Source organism: Gymnoscopelus braueri (assembly GCF_963280865.1).
Source record: "Gymnoscopelus braueri genome assembly, chromosome: 4".
Taxonomy (NCBI): Eukaryota; Metazoa; Chordata; class Actinopteri; order Myctophiformes; family Myctophidae; genus Gymnoscopelus; species Gymnoscopelus braueri.
In genome coordinates this window covers 57,777,964-57,794,422 of record NC_137605.1, presented here as the reverse complement: position 1 = coordinate 57,794,422, position 16,459 = coordinate 57,777,964, and the positions used below count along the sequence as shown (strand labels likewise).

Genomic DNA, 16,459 nt, shown 5'->3' with positions numbered 1-16,459 from the left:
GCAGTGGTGTAAAGTAACTAAGTACAATTACTCAAGTACTGTACTAAGTACAATTTTGAGGTACTTTTACTTTACTGGAGTATTTCAGTACTTTGACTTTTACTCCACTACAATCATTTGAAAACTTTATAGTTACTTTGTACATTTTGATTATTATTACAAAACCCATTTCGGCCATTTGAAAATAGCCGATCTACAACCTCATGCACAATGTGTCGCGATGCAACGCATTGTGAGCTTGTGGATCTGCTATTTTCAAAAGATTTTTATACATTTGAAAATTTGAAATGGGACATTCTGCATAATGAGTACTTTACTCAAGTCAATTTTAAATTCCGGACTTTTACTTGTAACAGAGTATTTCTACATTCCATCTTTTGATGGTACGACAAAGAGTTATAGGCCATCATGTCAAGCGGCCTGTTATATTGCCTGTGGTAGTGCCATAAGACCGGCGGGAATGCATCTGTGTGTCATTTTTAGATTTCTTTGGCTATTCAAAAATAGCAGATATACAAGCTCATAGCACCGAGTGCCGCGCTATGAGCATGTAGATCTGCTATTTTTGAAAACCATCTTTAAAATGTGTGCAAATCTTTGAATATGATATATTTTTAAAGCGAACATTTGTAACTCAAATCTTTGCTTCTGGGGGATTCTACAAATGTCATCTAAATCTTTTTTTTATTTTTTTTATTATAATGTATGTTGCTATAATATCAGTGGTTCTCAAACGTTTTCATGTCAAGGACCCCCTAAATTGTGTATTTGGCCGCGGACCCCCATCTGAAAATATACTGCTCAAAGAAATGTAGGGAACACTTTGATCCCTTATTTATTTTGAGTTTTCATGAACTGTGTACATACTGCTAGCAAAAACTGCTCAAAAGAATTAAGGGATCAAAGTGTTACCTTAATTATTTTGAGCAGTGTGTATTTGGTTCCAGGGACCCCCAGAAACAAGTTCACAAATTAAAAAATAAATAAATAGCAGATCTACAAGCTCATAGATCTGCTCATTGCACGGCACAGAGTACCGCGAGATATACACTATACAGTAATGATGAGTGAACACATGAGATCATCTTACCTTCACAGACTGGAAGGAATCCATCCCATCCACTTGGCTGGCAGCGCCGTTGATTGCTCCTGCTGACCACCATTTGGTAGCTGAAATGAATAAATACATTTAAAAAAATACAATTGAGTGCCATAAACGAGAATCTACGTTTTTTTCATTTATTTCTATTTATTTTTCCCACAAGGGGCGCTCTAACGCGACATAGGAGTGATCCTACTACCCTTTAAAAAGGAATGGACGGATGTGACGTCAGCCCCAAAAAAACTCATGCCATGATAGGATCTTGAGAAAAAGGTCCATATCTCCATATCTTTTGGTCAAAACAAGCCATTTTCGACAGGCGATCTCTCTGCAATGGCGGATCGCGGTAGTAATATTATTGTTCCAGTCGTTAGATGGGACCCTCTGCCATCGCCCAGCCACCCTTTGTTTACATCCGGGTCCTCATTTTGGCTTCTACAGCTCTAAAAAGATCGCCGCAAACGGTAAGTAACGCTGGCACTGGATGTAGGCTACCCTGTTTTAAAAAAACCTCTGGCACTCGATTATACTAATTAAGGCTCTGTTCCATTTAGTGTAGCACAATGGTTCTCAAACTGTTTTAATTTCAAGGACCACGGGTCCATTTGGTTCCATTTGTACACTACACACTCAGTAAACACCGCGTAAACACCCGCAAGGGGCCATTTGGAACCCCCTCATGGAACCATGAGGGTCCCTGGACCACACTTTGAGACCCACTGGTGTAACAGAGTGTTTCCAGTGAGCCAACATGCACAATATCAGCACCCTGACTCTGTTTGACCAGAATGGAACAGAGCCTTCATTAGTATCACAAGTGACCGGAAGTAAGGAAGAGGCCCAATGTCTTTCCAATATGGCTGCTGTGCACAGAGCCTCTGTGGCCAATATAGTTGTGATTAACGATATTGCGATAACCAAAATATACTTAGAAATGAGACGTAGCCTGCGAGTTAGTTCAGGCAGCATATACTCGAGAGGTTACATACTGCGGCTATGCGGGTGCATACAGAGTTATTACAATACTATTACGCAGTCTTACGTCAGAGCTGTCGTCAGAGCTGACGTGACAATCAGCTGACCAATCAGCGGGTTATTTAAGCTCACCTCGGTCTTCGTTCATTCTCTGCTGTCATTTGTACCCCTGGTTGTTGGAATGCAACTGTTGGCTTCTCTAGCTTTTCTGTCTAGCCTTATTGTCGTCATGTCCTCTGCTCACTCAGAGTCGGACGACGGCATACTGTCCGATCCTGATGATAATGGTCCAGGTCCTGATAATCCAGACGAGGAGGATGAAATCCCCCCTACTGCTGAAGTGCAGAAAAGACGTAGTGCTCGCGGTACTCGAAAATTAGCTGACTGGCCTGTTGAGCGAATTCTGCAAAGCCTCTATGCCCGTAGCGTTCCCGTGACTCCAGGTCTAAGCCACGAGGAACTTCTGCAATTTCTGGTAAATTCAGAAGAGAGTGCATGTTCAAGTTGGTTCGGCAACAACACCTTCCACCGAGTATGTCGGTAAAGGCAAAGGCCCAGCTAAAAGACGCTCAGCAGGTCGCCCCGCTGATCCCGCTGCCGCTTCAAAAAAGAGCAAAACTACTCCGTCTGTAGGACAATCGTCCGGTAAAAGTAACGATGACATCATGATGTCTACTTTGCTAAGTATGAAAACTACACTCGACCAGGTCAACATCAGGATCAACACGCTAGAAAATAGCAACAACAGTCCAGGGGTTTCCGGTTCTTCTATGCCATCTACGGGGTTTTCTCCAGGGACAACCAACGTGTTTCTCCCAGCGGGTTCTGCAGATCCCCCAGCAGCCGCTGTGGTCACCGTGTCACCTCAGAAAACCTGGGGAACAGCAGTTCCAGGCCCCGCCACAGGCTCTTCTTTCCTCTCTCCCGCTGCTGCAATAAGCATATTATCGCAGGTAAAAAGAGATCTGAGATGTTTAGCTATAATAATGAAAAGCGCTTCATCTAATTGTTCGCTTTTTCGACAGGGCATGATGTAAATCTGGTCAAGATACTGATAAACGCAGATGCGACCGATAGAAGATTGGTGGACTGTGGGGAGGTCTCTTTTGTCTTAAAGGAGCTACACCATGAATTTAAAAAAAATATATATAATATCAAAAATATTTGATATTTAATATCATATGGTGTATGTCCCTCAAACCTTTTTCAAAAGGTTTGAGCCTAAATCATCACTCAGATATACTCATCCCAAGTCAATTGTCTCTGGCTTATACAGCACTTTCAGCTGCAATACCAAAACGTCCTCTTGTGCAGGGGGGGGGCTACTGAGCAATTCTGTCTGTTAATAAAAAGAAATATTAAAAAAAAATATTTAAAAAAAAAAAAAAAAAAGGAAAAATTCTGCATAAAAAGAAGCATCTAAGAAAAATACAAAATCGAAAAAAAAAAGCACTTTGAACATTTTTGAACAATTCCACCAAGTGTTTGAGGTGCCTGTTTCACCCACTTCCGGGGGGCGGAGCCAAAATCCGAGCCCGAAGTATTTGTTCGTAGACCCCCACTTAGGGGGGGTAGAAAAAGTTTCGGAGCAATTCGGGCACTTTTCATTTAACATTGGGTTTGCCATCATTAATGTTTATGACATCATAAACATTTCCATTCTGAGATCGCCTGTTCAGACACGCCCATTCTGGAAATCCATGAAATGAGAAGGAATGACTGAATTAAAAAAAAATACATTTTTTTGGGTATAAGAGACACTGGGGACCCCAAAAAATACAAAAAAACAAGAAAAAAGTGATTTTCATGGTGTAGACCCTTTAAAGGATTCGGATCCGAGGCTAACAAAAACGCTAACTTTAGCAGCAGTTCCTCTCTACCCCCAGCGTAGAGAGGAACTGGACACTTACATGGCTATTATAGCCGATCTGGCTTTATCCTATGGCGGGTCCTTATTTTATGAGTACCATAAAGCTTTTTCTTGTAAAGCTGCCATGCTTATCAACAAGTTTAATCAGCGCCTGGATTGGTCCGTAGTCGATTTGTCTATCGTCAGTAGACATTTTTCTGGGCATAAATTCCTATGCTGCTCAGTCTGTGGTTCTTTTAACCATTCTGCTAACTTATGCCCCAAAACCGTGGTTAAACACGGGGTGACTCAGCAGCCTCAGGCAAATGTGAACCCCCGTCTCATTCCGACTGGCAACCAAAGAAACAGGTGCGGTATATGCCAGGAAAAAACATTAACACTTGTAATAGTTTTAATGAAGGTGTATGCTCATTCATGAATTGTAAATTTATGCATATCTGCAGTTGGTGCGGGGACAGCCACCCGAGGTCCGTCTGCCCGCGGAGAACCCGCCCTTTAAAATCTCCGAAATAATAAAGGACCATCCATCTACGCCTGTGAATGTTCCTGCTCTGTCCAAGGCCCTCAAGAACCATCCTATTCGATCTTTTGTGAACTATTTGTTAACTGGTTTAGTCCAAGGGTTCATGGCTGGGTTGTGTTGGCTCCCTAAAATAACTTATGTCTGCAAAAATCTGCAGTCTGCGCTCCGAGAGCCCAATATAGTAGATGAGCTTCTTGTAAAAGAAACTACCAAAGGCCATATGATTGGGCCTTTCAGTAAATCTCCTTTTTCCCTTTTTAGAGTAAGCCCTATAGGAGTAGCTACAAGAAAATACTCTGGGAAAAAGCGTATGATTATTGACCTCTCCGCTCCACATAATGGCTCAGTTCCAAGCATTAATGATTTGATTCCTCTCTATCCGTTTTCCCTTTATTATGCCTCTGTTGATAATGCCATTCAAATGATCAAAGCTGCAGGCGCAGGAGCTTGGTTGGGCAAAGCAGACATAACCGATGCTTTTAAAGTGATGCCACTTCATCCTTCACAGTGGCATCTGTTCGGGGTTAAATGGCGTGGAACATTTTATTTCGCAGTGAAATTAACTTTCGGGTGTCGCAGTAGCCCTCGTATTTTTGATTCTCTGTCAGAGGCGCTATGTTGGATTTTATCAAACACATACAAACTACCGTTTGTTCTTCATCTTTTAGATGATTTTCTGGTTGTGGATTTTTCCTATTCACCTCCAGCGCGGTGTATTTCAATTCTAAGAGATTTACAGCCGTTTCACACTCGGGTCCCGGGTGCGCACTCCAGACCGCTTGGCTAGTGTGAATGTTGCGAATCGTCCCCCGAAACGGGTAACCGTTCCGTTCCCGAAACCACCTCCGGAGGCAGTTTCGGATCCGGATCATGCGTTTTCGGGTACGGTACGCTGCAATGTGAAAGCAAGCGTACCATTAGACGGAAGTGGCCCGCTATTTGGAATAGGTGACGGTACAGTATATAAACTCGACAAAAACAGCCAACAAAAACACGTCGCAGATCAATCCACAGGGGTTCAACCATGGCCGTAACATATCCACACCAAGCAGTAGCACAGCAGAGCAGTGCTCTCTGTAGGCTGGAATCCAACCGTTGCGGCATCCAACCGTTGGATGCCGCATGTGTTGGACGCCTGTATGTTGGATGCCGTCTGTCAGCGCAGCACCGGTTTGAAAAAAAGAAAAAAGACACACCGACATTCCATAGGCTAAATCAATGCATTTTGTGATCGCATCGCACAACTAATAGCCTACTAAAACTAATGGGGAATACCAGAAAATAATAATATTTTGACATACGGGAGAAACGGTTGGTGCGGATATTTAAATTGGATAAAATAATTATTGCGGTTGGATAACGGGTGGATAATTAATTTGTACATGCGGATTCAGATGACCATGAGAGGCCATCCGCGCATCTCTAAAACATATCTTTGCTGTTAGGAAGAAACCCTGTATCCCATATTGCAACTTTTAATGCTTTTTCATCATAAATGAATGCCCTATTGTCATACAGTGTCACACAAAAGTAGCAAAAATAGCCAAGCTACAAGCTGAAAATGCGGTGCAATGCGACACATTGAGCTTGTTGATCTGCTATTTTTTATATTACAATATAGAGCAGATAACCACACAGATCTTGCATTGGAAAATAACATTTTTATTTTAAATATGAACAAAGGCAGGAGATGCACGTCCCCACAGTTCTTTTTTACACACAGTGCTGGACCCACAAATCATAAATTAATACATAAAATAAGGAGACTCTTTTTAAATAACCAAAAGTGAACTTTCTCTTATTATTATTATTACTTTGGAGACTATGGCAAGCGCGATCCTATCGCACACCTTCCTACATGACCAGCTATGGCTTTGCAGTCCAGAGGATGAGATCTGCACGTAATGCGCGGATGCGCAGATTAAACAACAGACAGGCAGCGTTGCGGAATGCGTTTGTGTCAACTGTACTTGTACTTTTCTTCATAGAGAAAAAGGAGAGCACAGGGCGCATATATATATATATATATATATATATATATATATATATATATATATATCATTCAGTCCGACTTCACTGTATAGGCTACTATAGTTGCCTTTTCATAAATGATATTTTTTTGTACTTAAGCTGTCGTGAAAGTTTATAATATTTAGAGAAATTTAAAGTTTCAAATGCAAAAGTAGTTGTGAAGGTTAGCAAACTGGACATTTATACTGACGGCCCCATTCTGTGGCGAAAAATTCCCCGTTAAATCGGGATAATGGACCTGCGCCGCCCCAATAGGTTATTCTAGCACCTGCTCTACCCGTCACCATTATGCCGACGCCGTTATTTGCGCGTGGAGGTGTGCCCGTGGGCGTGTTGCTGCTATATCCCCCACATTGAAATTCTCAACCCACACATGGGTACGGCTTGGGGAGGGGGGATAGTGGATTCTAAAAGCACCCGCTGGTTTATAAAATCACCCGTCAAGTGCACACAGACACTACAATGGCTTTGTGCGTTGGACCATGAGCCATGTTGCCAGCCTTGGAGAGAAATAAGCAACCGCAGTCCGCAGGTCTATGAAAACAAAAAGAAGCAACTAGCCACATGAGCACTTCAAACTACTAACTAGAGCTTTCATATCCCCTAAATATTTCAGCCTGGCTCGACTAATAATTGACAAATTAGACCCAGCCCAGCCCGTCAGTCATTTTTCTAAAGAAGCCTTATTTCTCATTAAATCTTGGTAATTCGTTAAGAACAGGAGTCATTCTACCCTAACAGTCTATATTTTATTTAAAAAACAGCTTGGAGCAAATAGGGCTATATAAATATATACACTTCCCCATAACCATTTTAAAAATGATTATGGTTATTCTATGAAATATATGTTTCATAGAATAACCGTAATCATTTTTGCAATGGAGAAATCACAATGTTACCTTCTGGCCGCTGCCTGTGCTTTCATTTGAAGAAGTAATCCAACATTTACTTTGAGGTGAAAAAGACATGAAGAAAGTTCTGAAGATCCATTATTTATGTCATGTTATGGTTTAAACTTTAAAGGGAGCTCTCTACTGCTGCGTCATGACAAGACAGTGATTGATTTGACCTAGGCTACTTTAGCGTTGCGCTGCCCTGTTGATTAATTATTTGGCATCAGCTGTGTAGGAATATATAACTATTTTAAATGGCTTTCATATACTCTTGGGGATCTGACTAATATGACAAGTTGCTTATTGTGAACACAATAGCCTACGCTACAAATTAATTAATATGTGAATTTATTTGGATGTAAAAAAACCGTAGACCCAGCTCAGCCGGTGCCGACGGGCCGGGTCGGGTCCCGTTGGGTTTGGGCTAAAATCTTAAGCACTTACATTTTTTATAAGATGATCGGATCATAGTGTGATTTTCATTTTGGCTGCTGTCTCATTAAACTGCATGCTGCGGGACGTGCGGGTGAATATTATATTATAGCCTATATTATATATATTAGCCTGCTATATTATTATTATATTCCCCGCGTAAACGCTACGTTCATGACCCCCCAAAATAACCATATTTGAACTGGGGACCCCCCCATTTTGTTTGACTCGGTTCCACAGATAAATATTGTGAAAATAGCAGATCTACAAGCTCGCCAGGCGTTGGGTGCTCCATTGTGGTCTCGACCCACAGGTTGAGAACCACTGCATTAAAAGCTCCAAGCAAGTTACATGTCTAGTAGGCTATGTTGTTGACCACGTAATGTAATGTTTTTGGTTTAGTGATAGGCTACTCCGTGGCGCGCGCGCGCCTCATTGTATGCTGTCCAAAATAACAGATCTGTACTGTCGACACGACATGATGCAGCGCCGTTGATAGCTTGTATGTCTGTTATTTTGGGTAGGTAGGCGACGCACATACGCATCGCAGCAATGTGTCTGGGTTTGAGAGGCTTTGATTGATGTAAACTTAAAATTTAGCTCTGTTCGGGATTACTGAACAAAGGTGGATGATGAAAGATAACGGGGACAATATGGATGTAAGTTAACTTTAACTGCGTCACTTCAGAGGAAACTATGGAGCAACTTCAGAGATGTTTACACACCCCTGGAATCCATTAGAACGGTGGAAATAGAACGATAACAGCCAACGTGAGTACATAGGCTATAGACCTTTCCTAAAACTGTCCAATTTATTATACCCATGTGCTACTGTTTGTCTGTGTACCACGTAGGAGCGTTGTCGCAACATGATGTAATTAATTATTTGGGAGCAGCCAGTGTGTACCAATAGTATACATATTTTAAATGGCTTTCATATACTATTCCGGATCTGACTAATATGACAAGCTTATTGTGAACACAATAGGCTACAAATTAATATAAAAATGTATTTGGATAAAATAAAAAAAAAGAAGGAAAACAAGCCCAATGTGGCTTATAATAATCAGACCAGGCAACAGTGCAGACAGGTAGATAGGCTAGAGCATATATTGGATCGGGATGACGGCTAGCGCAGTCTTCTCTTAAAGGCAATGGCTTCTGGCACGGTGATTGGTTTTATCATTGTAACGCCCAAACCACACCTATGCATAATGTAACGGGTAGCTCAGGTGTTTGGCGGGTCACGGGGGTGCCATAGAATACCGAATTTTGCGGGGAAACGCCTCTTGCCTAGTCCGAAATCCCTAATTAGTGGTTTGTTCAAATGTCCCTGGGAATAGGGCCCTGAATGTTTCCTGTATCCTCATCTTGCGCTAATGCACACAAGTGTTTCACCAGCTTTTATTTGTGTTGTTTCTCATAAGCGTACATCCATTGTCCGTCAACAACACTGCGTTGAGCGCTCAGTGCGTTCTCCCCGCTTCGGGGCGAGGCTCCCCAAAGACCGTGCACTTACATAGATCGCCTCCCCTCCCCAGCATAGCTCTCCAGCCGCAACGCTATATTTATGCGCGACCAGCAAAAACATTGTCGCATAGTTGATGACGTCTGTGTCCACAGGGGAAACACTATGTGCATGCCGCCACCTGTAGGATCGGGGGTATATATGCATGTGTTCTCTGGTGCGATTGGATCTTGGCCAATGTGAATGCAGGCCAGCATTCGATCTGGGAAACGTTTTGAATGAAAACGGATCCAGTGTGAAACGGCCCTTATTCTCTTCTGTGGGAGTTCCCTTGTCAGAGGAGAAAACGATAGGCCCCCTTACCAGATTAGAATTTCTCGGAATTATGCTAGACAGTGTTCTAATGCAAGCTTCTCTGCCAGAAGAGAAATTAATTCGCATCAGAGAATTTCTAAAACATTGTTTAGATGTGACTTCGCTGCCTAAACGTCAACTTCTCTCTCTGTTAGGCCATCTTAATTTCGCTATGCGAGTTATTCCCCAGGGCCGCTCCTTTGTTTCGCGTCTACTAGATATGGCAAATCTGTGCCTAATTTACAGGATGTAATCTTATTAGATGAAGGATGCAAATCTGATATTCGATTCTGGTCTGCGCTACTGGACCAGTGGAATGGTGTCTCTTTTTTCTTCAATGATTTGGTTGAGACTTCCAATTCGCTAAAATTCTTCACAGATGCCGCCCCGTCTGTCGGGTTTGGAGGGTTTTACAATAACCAGTGGTTTGCAAAGCCTTGGCCGATTGAGTTAACCTCAATGGCAGCCAGTCTTAAATCTATCGCGCTGTTCGAACTTTACCCAATTGTCATGGCATGCTTGATATGGGGGAAGGAATGGAAAAGGAAACAAATTACAGTGTTTTGCGACAATGAGGCAACAGTCACTATAATTAATAAAGGTCGTTCGTCAATTCCTATAATTAACAGTTTAATCAGAAGGGTATCATGGACGTGCATTAACGATAATTTCATTCTACGTGCATCTTTTATTCCGGGCTATAAAAATTCAGTAGCTGATGCTCTGTCCCGATTTAAATTTCAGGATTTCAGAGCGATGTGCCCCAACGCCGAGCCAACCAGCCTGCCGTGCCCTCCGTTTTGTCAAGCGATTCTCAATTAGGATCAAATGATTATTTACAAGGTCTTTTGAGCTCAGCTGCTAAGATTATGAGGAAAGGACTGTCAAATAGTACATTAAAAGCTTATGATTCAGCTTGGTTTTTCTTCTCCTCTTTTTGTTTAAGTTTTTCTATTAACCTTATTCCAGTAAATATTCCCATAGTGTGTGCTTTCATAGTGCATTCCTCAGAATCCCGTAAACTTCAACCATCTTCAATTAAAGCTATGTTAGCTGGCGTTCAATTTCATTTGCGATGCCTGGACCCTTCATCATGCAGTCTTCTCAGTCATCCTTCCATTCGGCTACTGCTCAACGGGCTCAAAAAAGATCAACCTCAAGGGAAAGATAAAAGATTGCCTCTTACAATTAACTTGGTGCACCAGTTGGTGGGGAGACTTAGGCAAGGGTGTTTTTCTTATTATGAGGACAAAATGTTGGAAGCTATAATTCTCACCGCTTTTTATGGTTTCTTAAGGTGTGGGGAATTCACAACTCGGTCTCTCTCTTTTGATCCTCAGCATGACCTCACAATTTCTGATTTAACTTTTGAAGAGAATCTATTTACTTTATTCTTGAAACATTCAAAATCTGATACATTTAAAAAAGGAGTACCTGTCATCATATCTAAGACTAATACCGTGTTTTGCCCCTTTTCTTCTATGTCTGTTTATCTGCAATGCCGAGCCCGGCATCTTCCACATGATCCCCTGTTTCTCATCCCCGGTGGCAAACCTATGACGAGATCCTGGTTTGCTGGGAAACTAAAGTCATTGTGCCAGTACTGCGGGCTGTCTCCAGAACTCTACTCTCCTCATTCTCTTCGCATCGGAGCGGCCACTACTGCAGCCTTGAAAGTGCCGGTCGCAACCTTAAAATCACTGGGCAGGTGGTCCTCAGCTGCCTATGAACGATATGTGCGGTTAAACCGGGGAGAGATCATTCTAGCTCAGAATCTAATGAGTGCAAGTGTGTTGTAATTGCTGCATCTGAGTAGTAATAAAACTGTCGTTACTATGCATATATGGTGGTCGCTGGTGAGTTCATTGGTGGCATTATCACAGATTCATGTTAATAGTTCTCTTGTGGTATTAATGGGGAATGGCAGCAAGGTTCAGTGTTCTCATTGGTTGGGTGCATCAGGGTGATGCGGTTGGTTAGCATCACGGTGATGCAGTAGAGTGGCTCATGCACAGAGCTCATGTTAAGTTTTAAATAGCATATTCCTCTATGTGGCATTAGGGGAATGGCTAAGTGCTGTCATGCCATGGCAGCTAAGGCCTTTTAGTTCATATAAAGTTAGTATGTCCTAGCCGATCCCAGACGCTTGTCACAGTGTTTTGGGGGGAAAGATGGGATATCGGCTTGGTCAGTTGGTTCGAGGTAATCACCACACACATAGTGTTTCCCATCATATAGAATAATTCTTCTGGAGGGTTCTAGAGGAATTGCCTAAACTGCGGTGCGCAGTCATGGCCTCACATAGACGTTCACATTATGTTAGTATATCCTAGCATGATCCAGAATTGCTAGTGGCATATTCGTCACTGTCTCCATAAGGAGTCAGTGGGATATCATGCTTGGATGAATCGGTGAGTGTTCACCGTAGGGCGTTCTTGGTTCCGCAGTGTTGGGGGTTGTTATGTATGTATATCTATCTCCCTGCTCTTAATGGTTAATGATGTCTGTATGATTGTACCGAGCAGGGAGAAAAAAATATTGCAGAGCCGAACGCCAAGATAAATTATTATATACACACTTGTATTCACATTCATAATAAAATATTGGTTCAAACTATTCGTGAGTTATCTGACTGAAATGAGACGTAGCCTGCGAGTTAGTTCAGGCAGCATATATTCGAGAGGTTACATACTGCGGCTATGCGGGTGCATACAGAGTTATTACAATACTATTACGCAGTCTTACGTCAGAGCTGTCGTCAGAGCTGACGTGACAATCAGCTGACCAATCAGCGGGTTATTTAAGCTCACCTCGGTCTTCGTTCATTCTCTGCTGTCATTTGTACCCCTGGTTGTTGGAATGCAACTGTTACTCCCACCACCACCCCAGCACCACCAGTGGGCTCTGCTATTGGTTCTGTTCCCCATGGGGGGTTGTTATGTATGTATATCTATCTCCCTGCTCTTAATGGTTAATGATGTCTGTATGATTGTACCGAGCAGGGAGAAAAAATATTGCAGAGCCGAACGCCAAGATAAATTATTATATACACACTTGTATTCACATTCATAATAAAATATTGGTTCAAACTATTCGTGAGTTATCTGACTGAACTGTTAAAATGTTAACTCTGAACCCCAGCATCGTTATTCTGCGGTAAACAGACACACCCAAAATAGCAGATCTACAAGATTATGGATATGTTATTTTTGGCAAAGAGATTTGGTGTAGTGAAATAAGAGCGTAAGTGTGTTCTTTACAAGTCCGTATAACTAAGTATAGAGGGTTTAAGTTTAAGTGTTACTGGATGTGCAGCTCGGTAAAAGCAAGTTGATGCCAGTTTAGGACAGTCTCTGCGTTGCGATTGTTGTGAGTAAATGTGTCCAGTGGTGGAAGAAGTACTCACATTTTGTACTTAAGTAAAAGTATCAATACCACAATGTAGAAATACTTACTTATAAATACAATTCCGGTATTAACAATTTACTTGAGTAAAAGTACAAAAGTATTCACATTAAAATATACGTAAGTACTGAAAGTAAAAGTAATCACTTTACAGAATGTCCCAAGTTTCCAACTAAACATGCTTTGAAAATAGCCGATCTACAAGCTCACAGCGCGTCGCTTTTGCGACAATATTTGCCTCTGAGATCTAGTGGAGTAGTAAAAGTATTGAAAATTGGAAACACCAGTAAAGTAAAGTAAAATAATTCCTCAAAAGTCTACTTAAGTACAGTACTTGAGTAAATGTACTTAGTTACTTTACAACACTGATATGTGTCATCATACCCTGTTTGGCAGGTGTACTCGACCTCTGACCCAAAGACGAAATCCTCTCCCGTCACAAGGTGGAAATCTGCGTAGTCCGCATCACCAGGGTGACCACATGGCTTTACTGCAAACAAAAAGTATCTCTTCAGCAGTGGTGGAAAAAGTAGTCAAATTTTTTACTTAACCCATTTAGACCTGAGACCCATTCTAAAAACGCCTTCTAAATCCTGACCTAAGTTTTCTGAAAAACAATATTCAAAAATTACGAAAAGATTATGGAACCCCAAAAGGGGTTCCCGTCCTGAAAGTTATAGTTACAAAAAGGGGTTCCCGCCCAAAGGACAACTTTTAAGGTTTATGTTTTAGCTTGTAATTAAAGTAAATAAAAGATGAGTGTTAAACATTTTTCATTTACTGCTTTCTATAGTTTTTTCTACAGTGGGCGGGGCATTCGGGCAGGTGGCTAAATATGTATTTTTTACACAATAAAAAAGGTCCTGTGGTCTTTGATGGCCAGGTGTAAGTTATTGGGGGCTAGAAGAGCTACTGTAAATAATAATAAAGAAATCACTGGGTTATTGTGTAAAAAAAGACATATTTAGCCACCTGCCCGAACGCCCCAGCACATTGTAAAAAATATCGCGAAAATTGCTAAAACTATAGAAAGCAGTAAATGAAAACACTCATCTTTTATTTACTTTAATTATAAGCTAAAACATAAACCTTGGTTGTAAAAAAACTAAGTTGTCCCTTAAGTAAAAGTAGCCTATGTAGAAATACTCCATTACAAGTAAAAGTCCAGAATTAAAAATTGACTTTAGTAAAAGTACAAAAGTCTTGGCATAAAAAAGTACTTAAAGTACCAAAAGTAAAAGTACGCATTATGCAGAATGTACCATTTCAAGTTTTCACGTGTATAACAATCTTTTGGGACGGGGGGGCTTTCAAACTGAATAATGGAGTGAAACGAAATGAAAATTCAGGCAAAATTTAAGGACTTTAGAGACCTTTTTAATACTTTTAATAATACAAATTAAGACCATTACTGCATAAAAGGGTAATCTACAAACTACAGTATACTACAAAAACTGGTCAAACATTGCCCAAATTGTCAAATAATATAAGAGAGTCCAAAATTGTAAAAATAGCCGATCTGCTTGTAGATCAGCTAGTTTCACAATTTTTATCTGTGGAACAGAGTAAAACTAAATGTAACGCCTCATTCTCAACTGCTTGTCAGGGTGGGGGGTCCCCAGTTCAAATATGATTATTTCGAGGGTCACGGCCTGAAAAGGTTGAGAACCGCTGAGATCACTGTACACTTGTGCATGTTGGCTCACTGGAAAAACTCTGCTACAGTGGGTCTCAAAGTTTGGTTCAGGGACCCTCATGGTTCCTTGAGGGGGTTCCAAAATGGCCCTTTACAGGTGTGTAACTCTGAGAGTGTACAAATGGAACCAAATGGACCCATAATTTGTACACTCTCAGAGTTACAGGGGGTCCTTGAAATCAAAAAGTTTGAGAACCACTGTGCTACATTAAATGGAACAGAGCCTTCATTAGTATCATTGGTAACACCTGTTAAGGAAGTAAGGAAGGGGCCCAATTTCTTTCCAATATGGCTGCTGTGCATAGAGCCTATTGCTCCTCACTAATGCTCTTTGTAAGATCGCACCATTGCTGTATACTCCTGTAGTAGGCTGTAGTTTCTATTAGCTTGGAACCCCATCGATGATGTCACTTGTAGGCAGGTTTCTGCAATGTCCACACTAGTCTCTCAAGCCACTGTTGACCCACACAATGTCCAAATTCTTCCGTTATACAGTTTGTGCAAAGGAAGCACTACTTTGCGGTAGCGTAACGTTGTCCTTGTGTAAATCAAATTAGTCTAAAACATATAGCTTGCTGCTTTATCAGGGAATTCAAAAATATGTTTTAAAGATATTTTAAAAAATGATTTTCATGAACGGAAATGACAGCTTCCTTTCTTGGCTTTCTGTAGGAGTAGTTCCAGACTCTAGCACTCAGAGATTGTGAAATAGTTGTCTACTGTCAAAACTGCCCTAAAAGAGTACCTTCAGGTGGCTGCAATTCAAAACTGGCCCCCTGTAAAAGTCCTAACCTAACAAGCCATAGGCTTTCATGGGCTTTTCAATCCTATTTAGTTGACCTTGTATTTAAACTGTACTTTCATGTGCTTTTTTCTGCAATGGGACACAGAGTTGACATGGTGCCAACTTATAATGAGCGTTAGTGTCCTGTGGTGACCCTAGCTTTGTGTACTTAGTCAAAGAATAACACACTGTCAGTGGTGGAAAAAGTTTTTTACTTAAGTAAAAGTATCAAAACTGTTACAAGTAAAAGTCTGGAATAAAAATGCACTCAAGTAAAAGTACAAAAGTATTGGTATCAAAATATACTTAAAGTACAAAAGTAAAAGTACTCATTATGCAGAATGTCCCGTTTCAAGTTTTCAAATGTATAAACATCTTTTTGAAAATAGCGGATCTACAAGCTGAGCTTGTGGATCAGCTATTATCAAATGGACAAAATGTATATAGGACTGAAGTGGTTAATGTGTGTTTTGTAATAATAATCAAAATCTACATAGTATTAGTAACTAGTAACTAAAGTTGTCAAGTTGTAGTGGAGCAAACGTATAATTTGCCTCTGAGATGTAGTGGAGTAGAAGTAAAGTACTGACAATTACAAATATTCCAGTAAATCGAATATACCTCAAAAAAATACCTCAGTACTTGAGTACATTTACTTACAGTAGTTATTTTCCACTACGTGCACACTGTTTCCATTTGACACAAGTAACACATAAAGCAGTAAGTCATTATTCATAATATTGTTGCACAAACTGTAGTACAGTTGGTGGAAACTTACGTTCACATTTAGAGCCTCCCACAACTCTAAATGTACCCATATCCCATCCAGTGTTTAAACACACTAATTTATAGAAGCCCACATAGCCAACTTCACAAGGCACTCTGACTTGTGACCCAGGGGGATACGAGTCCTTCAGACCACTTGT

General features: G+C 41.0%; 1 protein-coding gene across 1 annotated transcript in view; it reads right to left on the bottom strand.

Annotated features, from left to right (window-relative positions):
• LOC308083693 (complement factor H-like) overlaps positions 1 to 13,537 on the bottom strand; it is a gene marked incomplete at its 3' end in the record, with an annotated part of 17,453 nt that extends 3,916 nt beyond the window's left edge. Inside the window, exons 1-2 of the mRNA XM_080426006.1 lie at positions 13,438 to 13,537; positions 1,091 to 1,170 (exon numbers count right to left, since the gene is read on the bottom strand). Of these exons, the coding sequence (XP_080282132.1) occupies positions 1,091 to 1,163 (73 nt within the window). The 5' untranslated portion in view covers positions 1,164 to 1,170; positions 13,438 to 13,537. The remainder of the gene's footprint in view (positions 1 to 1,090; positions 1,171 to 13,437) is intronic.
• Between the last annotated feature and the right edge of the window lie 2,922 nt (positions 13,538 to 16,459).